The sequence below is a fragment of the Calliphora vicina genome, chromosome 5 (assembly GCF_958450345.1).
Source record: "Calliphora vicina chromosome 5, idCalVici1.1, whole genome shotgun sequence".
NCBI classification, from domain to species: domain Eukaryota; kingdom Metazoa; phylum Arthropoda; class Insecta; order Diptera; family Calliphoridae; genus Calliphora; species Calliphora vicina.
Genome location: NC_088784.1, coordinates 92,995,301 through 93,006,164, shown reverse-complemented (window position 1 = coordinate 93,006,164; position 10,864 = coordinate 92,995,301). Strand labels below are relative to the sequence as shown.

Sequence of the window (10,864 nt, the reverse complement as noted above, 5' to 3'; positions counted from 1 at the left end):
TGAATTTCAAATACAAAAATGAGTGAATAGATAATTTTCGTAATTGAAAACACATTTTTGTTATTTTTTGTTTTTTCAATTACAAACATTATCAATTCAATAATTTTTGTATTTGAAATTCATCCAATAACGAAAATTGTATATTCAATTGTCAAAGTAATCAAATTCAAAACTCAAAATTCAATAGAAAATATCAAGAAATTTTGTTTTTGAGCAAATGAATACTTGATTTAATTATGAAATAATTGAAACCAGTTCAATATGGGATAAATGTTTGAATTGAAATATAATTTTTTCTGTGTATATCAAGGTGAAGGAAATTATGTCCTCTTTTAAAATTTTTAAGAATTCTAAAAATTATAGAAGAGTTTTTTTCAAAAATATGGGAATAGCTGTTTTTTTGGAGAATTAAAATTTTTAAAATACGGTTCAGTTTTCTGGATGTAATGAAGTCTGTAGGGTCTATTGGGGATTGGTCTCACTCCATATGCGAAAATTTTGTTTATTAATAAATTAGTTAAGCCAGACGGACGGACATATCTACATTGTCTTCGAATCTTATGAGGACCCAGAATGTATATATTTTTGTGGGTCTTTGATGAATATTTCGATTTGCTTCAAACGGATATACAAAATCAATATACCCCCCATCTTTTAAATGCTAGGTATAAAAAGGACTCTTTTGTTTAGAGTTCAGTACCATTGCAAAATTAAATTTCTCAAGGCTAATGTAGGGCTTCATATGGGCGGAAATATCCGACTATACTTTCTTACTTACACTTTTTGTTTTGAAACCATATTTGGCTTAATTTACACTCATCATGTTGTTAATGTTTAACAGACACGTTAATAATAAATTATATATCTTTTAAGACGAATAACGGCAAACTTTTTAATTTGAACTGGTGTGGTTGGGCAACCAATTCTAAAAAAGTGTCTTCTGATAATCCAATACACATTAGGTAAATTGTTTGTTTTGTTTTTGCTAAAATATTTATAAATTGTGATTTTTAGCTCATTAAAAATTTAGAGAAAAATTGGTGGGAAAGCGAGAGAAATTTAAAAAATGGTATGTCTTCTTTTTAATTAAACTCTGCTACAAAATAACACCTTTTGTCAGAACTTGAAAATCTACCTAATGGAGTTTGTAGGCCTAGGTGAGGACATACTAAAACCGTTTTCAAAGATTTTGAAACACCCTCAAAATTTTTAGTTATTTTGAAAAAACTGTTTTAGGGTAGGTCGTAGTACTTTAGTACCTCTAACTCACACATTCTTAGCCCGATTTCAAAATTTTAAACAATTAAAGTTAGGTAAAGAATTAAGCTTTCAGAAAATGTATGTATAAAATCTATATTTCTAGGAATTGTGTAAGTTTTTATAAATAGTTTCGCTTTCTTTTTTATTTTTTTTTTTGTAATTTTTCAAATTCAACAATAATTATTTTAATTTTTTCTATGAAAACCTATATTTATTTGCATAGTTTTTTAAATACAATTATATATAGACAAAAATGAGACATTACTTATTAAAATCGGTTTATTCTTGCAAAAGTTATTAAACTTTTTCGAAAAAAGTTCCACAAAATTAAAAATTGTACAAAAATTATTTTTTTTGTATTGTTTTTGGTTTTTTTATTCATATGGGCTGGGGGAAAAAATACTAAAAAAGGTGTTAATGAAAAGTTGAATAACTTTTACAGTTTTCATCCGACTTTAATAATTAAAATGGTGGTTTGTTTGTTTCCTTAATACATTGGTATACATTTTTATAAGCTTCCATATCAAAATAAGCAATGAAAAGCGACTAAAATCAAAAAAGTTGTTAAATTTTGTTTTTCTTTTAGATATTCTTTACAAAAACAATACTTATGACTAACAAATGTATCGAAGAATGCACGTCATTTTAAAGCGCATTCGGTTTTCTTTCCAACGCCGTTTAAAAACGGTTTTTTCAGAATAACTTCAGAATTTGAGGGTGTTTCAGAAATTTTTTGACAGAATTTCTAATGTACTCGGCAAGCCCTATAACCCACGCTAGGTCGTTTTCCAAGTTTTTTTCCATCGTAGCACCGTGTTATTAAAACTATTTTTCTTGATTATTTTAACAATTGATTTTTTGGAGTGAAATGTGTTTTACACAGTTAGCTTACAATTTATTCAACAAATTGTTAAACAAAATTAAATAGCACCTTGTTTTATTTATCCTAACTACTTACACCAAATATTTAAAGTATAATCATTTTGTCATTACATTGAAAAAATAACTCGGACACAAATATTTCGGTGTAAAAATCCAAAAATAAAATAATTTTTTTTTAATTGGAAAATAATGTATCATAAAGCTATAATACAACAATATTTATTAATAAGAGAAAGTAAAATTAATTTTGATATTGAAAACAATATTTGGCAGAACAAGTAAGAGAGCTATATTCTCTTACTGAATCTAATATACCCTTCACCAAATTATACTTCAAAATTTAAATATTTTTAGGTAAACAAACTTAATTTTTTTTTCAAAAGTTTTTTTTTATTTTTGAAATAATTAAATTTTCGAATTGTTTTTTAAAATTTTTTAAATTTTAATTTTTTTTAATATGTAGCGAAAAAAAACTTTTGGTGAAAAAAAAAATTCGGGTTAAAAAATATATTTCGGGTTACGTTTAGCCAAAATTCCTAAAACTTTTTTAGGAATTGCGGGATTCCTGATAAGAAATTTCAAAATTTGTTTTTAATTTTTGCATTTTTAAAATCGGAACACAAACGAAAAAATATGATCGTTTTAAAAATTTAACATAACCGAGGTGTTCTACTTTTGGGACACCTGGTGGGCCTATGATGTTAATATTCAAAACTTAAACTCGACAACACTTTCTCTTTGCTCATATGGAATTTCATTCAACCGTTTAGAAGTTACAGATTTATTTCCCCATTTTTTTTTCTATACCACTGTGCGCCGTCCCACTAGCTAACAACAACTCGAGTCACACACAGATTCAATCGCAAACACATACCGCCGAACGATGAATTATGGTGTGAGGTAAAAAGTGAAAAATACAGAATAAAAATAAATTCAAAATAAAGAAAAGTTGATACAGAGGAGTTTTTAAATTGTAACGCTAAACAAATTTTCAGTCAAGTTGAAATTGTCGCGAGAAACAGGGCGAGAGTTAATAAAAAAAATTATAGAAATAAATAATAAATACAAATACGAACATAAATAAATTAATAATAATAAATAAAAATATAACATACAATGTTTAGCTGAGAGCAACTATTACAAAAATAGTAATAAATAATTATTATAGCAAATGATTTAATAAAATTTCAATTTCTAACAAAAAAAAAAAAAAACAATGATATTAGACAATTGTATTAAAAAGAATTTAGTAACAAATTTAATTTAAGTTGTAAATAAAATAAATAGTTGCAATAACAATAATATGCATTTATGTCAAATATGTATGGCTTATTTATCTTTAATGACAATTAAAATTATTTTTTGTGTGACTTTTTTAGTTATGGAAAAATTATAAATCCAGTTAATTTGATTTTAAACAATAAAATAATAATAATAAAAAAATATATTTTATTACATATTTTACCCCCTGTCTATACTTGACAAATATTTATTATAACAATTAATGATGTTTGTTGTCAAGACAAAGTAGTCTAAGCAAAAGCACTAACAATTTTGTCATAACGAAGCAATAATACTAATAAATGGAGACTATACGAGATAATATTTTATCTTGACAACCATTTTGACGTTTATCATGATACAAATTTATAAGGTATAGACAGGAGGTTATAACTAAAGAAATACCATAAAATACGAGTAGTTTTAATAGTTAAAGTTTCCATAAAAATATAACTTTATAAATAAAAAAAAACGAAAATAAAATGAGACTGCCAAATGTTTTCAACAAAAATGGTTCAATGGCCACCACCAATGATGTGGCTGTAACAAGTGAAGAGTCCAGTAAAAAAGGTTGGTGTCTTAGCTAAGAGTGAATAGGATTTAGAGAACTTCTAATAAACAATACAAATATGTTAACACCAGTATATGAAAACTAGTATTGAATTCGTAAGTAGCGGTAAGGTGTACAGAGGGATTTTGGTGTCAAAACCCCTACTTCCAACCACTCAATTTCAAAAATCAAATGATGCAGTTTTGTAGAGAAATGTTTAAAGATGAAATGTGCCCTTATAGTTTAAAAAAAATTGTATTTTATTTAAAAAAAAATTTAAGTAAAGTCCACATCATTAGAGTTGTGCAGCTCTGAACTAAAACACTGATTTTTAGTGATTCAGTTAAAAGGTTTTATTGTAACTACAAAATAATTTAAAAAAGTAAGAGAGCTATATTCGGCTGTGCCGAATCTTGTATACCCTTCACCAAATTATACTTCAAAATACAAATTTTAAATATTTTTAAGTAAAAAAATTTTTTTTTCCAAAGTTGTTTTTTTAATTTTTTTTTCGAATTATTACTTTATTTTTTTTTTGAATTTTTTAAATTTTAAATTTTTTTTGTTTTTAAATTTTTTTTTGTGAAAAAAAAAATTCGGGTTAAAAAATATTTTTCCGATTTTCATCCATTGTAGGTTCAACTTACTATGGTCATATATTCGTAGTTGCAAAGGTCTTTCAAATATCTATCATTAGATATCCATATTGTCTATATTAATGACTTAGTAATCCAGATATACAGTGGTGGCCAGGAATTTAAGACAAAAATTGTTTGCTTAATTCCACGTGATTGTCAATTATTTTTTCAAATATTTCCACAAATATGTATGCATGAGGACTGTTTTAACACACAAGTGTATTTTATTCGACTGTGTCAATTCATACATATTCACCACGAACACATAAAATTTTTCTACAACTTGACCAAAAAAATTTTTTTTCAAATAAACATATTTTCTCACCTTTATATCATTATAATTTTATTATTATAAAATATTCGGACCAAATTTCGTATTTTTAGTTCCATTAGTTTCGGTCATATCATGTTATTAACAGCGGATGTTCGCTGAGGTGGGTCAACGTATTTCCACATATCTTTGTCCATATATGTTTTACCGATTTTTCCAAACATTTTTCAGAAACTAGAAACATAATTAATAAATTTCATACCCTTAGAGGTCCTTTTATTTTGGCTCTATCGCACTTAAAGTTCAGTTGATGAAAAATATTCAAGTATTTGTCTTAAATTGGTGGCCACCACTGTATGTAGGTCAAAAATCGAGGTTATCCTGGTTTTATCCTCATATCTCAGCCATTTGTGGACCGATTTTGCTGATTTTAAGTAGGAAATTTCTCGAAAGCATGTACGACAGAATTATTGAAGATTTGGATCCCGAAGATATCTGGGGTCTTCAGAAAATTAATTTTAACAGACAGTTAGATGGACATGGCTTAATCGACTCCGCTATCTATAAGGATCCAGAATATATATACTTTATAGGGTTCGAAAATTATATTGTGGAAATTACAAACGGAATGGAAAAAACAACATTGCTTGTTGGTTTTTTTTGTCATATTTGTAGTTGTACAATATGGATATCAAATGATAGACATTTCTAAGACCTCTTCAACGACGCGTCGTTGAGCCATTGCAATGGCTCAAAATCTGGAAGAATGTTTTTTTAACCAGCAAATTTTGTATACCCTTCACAGTATAAGTGGCAAGGGTATAATAAGTTTGACATTCCGTTTGTAATTTCTACATTTTTCATTTGCGACCCCACAAAGCTATATATATTCTGGATCGTTATAGATAGCGAAGTTGATATAGCCATGTCCGTCAGTTCTTCTGTCCGCCTGTATGTTGAAATCAACATACCCCAAATTACTTACAAACATGATTGATACATCAATATATCGGGAATTCTTCCGGCTCGGTTGCTATTTAAAATCGAGAAAATCGGCCCACAAATGGCTGAGATATAAGGCAAAAACCGGGACAACCTCGATTTTTGGCCTATTTTTGATTTATACCTGTATTACTAAGCCAATATGGATGGATATCTAATGCTAGATATTTCAAAGTCCATTGCAACGATGTAAATAAGGTTATAGTAATTTGGACCTACTATGGGTCAAAATCTGGAAAAATATTTTTTAACCGATTTTTAAAAAAAAAAATTCAAAAAAAAAAATGTTTAAAAAATTAAAAAAAAAATTGGGAAAAATTTAAAACAAAACAATTTCGAAAAAAAAATTTAAAATTTTTTTTTATTTTCAAAAAAAATTTCGGAATTTTAAAAAAATTAAAATTTTTTTTTTATTTTCAAAAACAATTCCGAATTTTTTTTTTTTAAATTTTGTATTCTAAAGTATAATTAGGTGAAGGGTATATAATAGGGTATTCGAATTATTTGATTTTTATCTTGTTCGAATAAAACGAATAATTCAAATAAGAGATTTTAACTTGTTCGAATAATTCGATCACACGTTTAAAATTAATCGAATTATTCGAATAACTTAAATTTTGTTAAAAAAGTAAAGAATGAAGTTTCGATGTCGGTTTTTTAATATTTTATTGTTAAAGAACAAACAAAATATAACGTTAAAGTTAACAATTCAAGTATTTATAATGTTTAAAAACATTCGAAAACAAAATCCATCATTTAATTTTCAGCAGAAATATTCTGATCAGATTAACTACCCAACAATCTACAAAACAATTAACTAGCAAACCCTTTAGATTAATTTTTGGAGCTATGCTTTAAACAATTTGAGCTAGTTTGACATGATACTGAATTCAAATACAATTTTAACGTATTAACAACTTTTTTTATGTCATTTTCATTAATTCGGGTTTTAAATTGAGTAACTAATTCTTTAGTAAATTAATTATTCACTATTTTTAAATTATTTATAACAAGCTGTATTATACATCAAGCTCTATCAACGTTGTCGAATCTTTGCTTAATAAAGTGGTCTTGGGGAATTACACAATAAAGGGAATCTGTCCAAAGTTTGATATCATTGTCAGTGAATTTGGCTAATTTGAAGTCAGGCAAATACGCAAAAAGTTTATTACCATGTTAGACAAAGATGTTCAACGATGTTCAAAATCATGTATAAGTTGAACTCCATGCTTTTCTTGCAACAAAACGTTAGTTTGTTCGAATTATTCGTTATTCGAAAATGGTCATTTTTAAATTGTTCGAATAATTATTCGTAAGAAATTATTCGATTAATCGAACGATCATTAGTCGAATGAATACCCTAGTATATAAGTTTCTTCCCAGCCGAATATAGACCTGTTACTTGTTTTTATTAGCTTTCCAAGAAAAATATAAATTTTTGAGTGAGTTGTAGTTTGGAATATAAAATGTGAAATTAAGCTTTTATTGTCTCTCTTTGTCTGTTTAATTTATTTAGGTATCTTTTAGTCATGTCAAGTAATTCTGTTATGATCGATCCATTATTAGTCATAGCACCAATATAATTTCCACTGCCCAAAATTACTTTAACGTTCATAAAACTCTTAAAAAAAGTTGGTATCCACATATAATTCAACAGAAATAAGTTTCATATATACATAAATCACACGACCTACGTTCATGGAAATCGGTCTTTAATTGGCCTTATATGAGAGCTATGCTAAAGAGCATAAATCTCATAAAAATTTTGGAATATAAATACAATTTAACAAAAAGAAGTTTCATATAGAAACAGTCACGCTGCTTAATTTATTGGCGATCGGTTAATAATTGCCCATAGCTCCCATATAAGGCCCACTTCCGAAAATCACTAACGAATATAAATTATTGAAATTTTAAAAGAAAAATGTATTTGCTCATTTACTCAGTGTAGGGTATTAAATGGTCGGGCTTGACTGACCATATTACGTTGTGCAATTCATACAAGTACTTGTAGTTATAGATTACAATTAAGTAAAATTTTATTTAAATTAGTCTAATGCAGATAAAATTATATTGTTGCAGTTTAATTAACTCATGTTACAAATTTTTTCTTCTTTTTTACAGCATCAATATTTGGCATACGACATTTGCAATGTTTTTTACTGTTCTGTGGCTTGTCGGTGGCTTATGCAATGAGAGTAAATCTATCAGTGGCTATAGTGGCCATGACGGATCTGGACACAAATCCAGATTTTGATGTAAGCTAACTTGTAGTTTGTGCTCTAATAAAGTTTATTAATCAATGTTTTTCCTTTACAGTCATTTAACTGGAGTGAGAAAAATAAATCTTTACTCTTGAGCAGCTTCTTCTGGGGCTATGTAATCACTCAAGTGCCAGCTGGACAATTGGCTCGCAAATTTGGCGGCAAAGTTATGTTACTTGTAGGTGTATTTGTGTGTTCGCTATTAACTGTCCTCACACCCATTTGCGCTAGACTTGGAGACTGGCAATTAGTGTGCGCTCTGAGAGTTCTACAAGGCTTAAGTCAAGGATTTCTTTTCCCCTCCGTCCATACAATTCTCTCGAAATGGTCTCCCGTAGAGGAGAGAGGCTCTCTGACCACCTACTGCTATTCGGGTACACAATTTGGCACAGTCGTGATGTTGGCTGCTAGTGGTGTCATGGCTTCATCTTCCATGGGCTGGCCTAGCATATTCTACATATCGGGTGGTGTGGGTTTGGTATGGTCTGCTGCTTGGTTTTTCTGGGCTGCCAGTTCGCCTGGTGAATACAAAAAAATTTCCGCTGAAGAAAAGAAACTTATTGAAACTTCGTTGGGTTCTAAAGATGAAGAGGATGAAAATAAACCTATGCCCAAAACACCCTGGACCAAATTCTTTACCTCAGTGCCTTTCCTGGTTCTCATACTCACAAATTGTACTCACAATTGGGGCTTTTGGACTTTGTTAACGGAAATTCCTTCATATATGAAAAATATTCTAAATATGGACATCAAGAGTAATGCCCTGCTTTCAGCTTTACCCTATGCCGCCATGTTTTTATTGAGTTTTGTGTTCTCAGCCATACAATCACTGCTCAGCAAACGTAAATGCATACCATTGTCAGTTAGTCGTAAGCTATTCAATACCATAGGCCATTGGATTCCCATGATCTCATTAATCGGCCTGGGTTATGTGAGTGCCGATCAAACGACTTTAGCGATTGTTTTACTCACCATAACGGTGGGAATAAATGGTGCCACCTATTTGGGTTTCCAGGTTAATCACATTGATTTATCACCCAACTTCGCTGGTATACTTATGGGTATAACGAATTGTGCTGCTAATATCATGAGCATAATTGCTCCCCTGATTGTGGGCTTCATAGTAACCAATGAGGTAAGTTGTGGGAGAACTCCCTTTAATCTCAAATCCATTATAATTTTCTTTATTTTTATTTTCCCCCTTGCAGAAAGACCCCGATCAGTGGCGTATTATTTTCTTCATTGCTGCCGGTTTATATTTCATTGGCAATTTATGTTTTATCTTGTTTGGCAAAACGGAAGTACAGTCTTGGAATGATCCTGAAAAAAGCATAACTCTACGTTTGTAGATTCTCAGCCTTATTAAAGTCCGAATAATTTATTTTTATTTATCTCTAACAATATTTTGCAATATAAAACATCTACTCAAAAATATTGTTTTTGTAAATAAAATAAATAAATTTTGCAAAAATTAAAGTGTAAAATGTGTTTTCTAAATTGTATATTTTCAAAATTGAATAAAATATATGTTTTATTCTTTCAACAAAAACAAGTTGTAAAAATGTTTTGTTAAAGATAGGGGAAAAAACATGATCAAATCATCGATCAAAAAAATAGACTTTTCTCTGCGATTAATCGATTAAATAATCGAGTTGAAAATGGTTGATCGAATAATCGAAAATCGATTATTAACATTTCATACCATCCACTAGTTTTTTGAGTATATTTGTTATGATTGATAAATATTACTCATACGCTGCCGTGGTTCTTGTGATACAACTGCAACTGAAAATAAATTAATAATATTACATTTTTAAAAAACGTTCTTATGAAATGCTCTAAAAATAAGAAATTATACAATACTTTAAATTAAATCATACCATTTATTACATTATAGAATTTCTTATTTTTAAAGTTCCTTGAATATTTCGAATTAAAGGGTCTGATTTTATAAAACTAAACGACAAACGTTAAAATAAAATTCTATGAAAAATATTCAACCCTTTCCCCAGTAATCTTCATACAAATTGCTTCCAAACGTTTCGTTTTATAAAATGAAACTTTAAATTAGAATTTTGAAACATATTTTATAAAGTCTATATTCTGAAAATACTTAAAAATTCATGAAAATTTGTTCAAATTTTTAGCTTTTTTATGAAACTTTGCACAATATAAATTTATTCAAAGTATTGGCTTTTGTTAGTTATGATTTTTTTTCCTTCTTTCTGGCAACGTATAGCTTCCGAGCCAAAAGAACTGCTCATCTTCTGAGGCCAAGAACGCATTTTGACTAATTAGCGTAATCAGATTTGAACTAAGTCTTTTTTATATGAAGAGCCGTCATTATTTGTAACTTTATATGCATATAAACTCCAGTTTGCTGTGTATTATCCATAAAAACATTAATCAAACCTACCTTTAATTGATGTTACATATCAATAATATCAGTTAACAAGTAAGAGAGCTATATTTGGCTGTGACAAATCTTATATACTCTTAACCAAATTATACTTTAAAATAAATTTTTTTAAATATTTTTAGGTAAACAAAATTTTGTTTTTTTTTTTAATTGTTTTTTAAAATTTTTTTAAAATGTTTTTTTTTAAATTTTTTTTTTTGTGGAAAAAAATATATGGCAAAAAAATTTTTTTATGAAAAAAAAAATTCGGGTTAAAAAATATTTTTCCCGATTTTGACCCATTGTAGGTCCAACTTA

General features: G+C 28.3%; 1 protein-coding gene across 1 annotated transcript; it reads left to right on the top strand.

Annotated features, from left to right (window-relative positions):
- Positions 1-3,905: 3,905 nt before the first annotated feature.
- LOC135961469 (putative inorganic phosphate cotransporter) lies at positions 3,906-9,497 on the top strand. The gene is made up of 4 exons (XM_065512970.1): positions 3,906-3,993; positions 8,009-8,060; positions 8,176-9,283; positions 9,357-9,497. The coding sequence occupies exons 1-4, from the start codon at positions 3,906-3,908 to the stop codon at positions 9,495-9,497; spliced, it is 1,389 nt and encodes a 462-aa protein (XP_065369042.1).
- Positions 9,498-10,864: the final 1,367 nt, after the last annotated feature.

Excerpts from the sequence above, each read along its gene's own strand:
- LOC135961469 (XM_065512970.1), top strand. The coding sequence starts at position 3,906 with ATGAGACTGCCAAATGTTTTCAACAAAAATGGTTCAATGGCCACCACC. Across the intron at positions 3,994-8,008 it reads TGAAGAGTCCAGTAAAAAAG|CATCAATATTTGGCATACGA; the intron begins GTTGGTGTCTTA and ends TCTTTTTTACAG. Across the intron at positions 8,061-8,175 it reads TTTTTACTGTTCTGTGGCTT|TTTATTAATCAATGTTTTTC; the intron begins GTCGGTGGCTTA and ends GCTCTAATAAAG.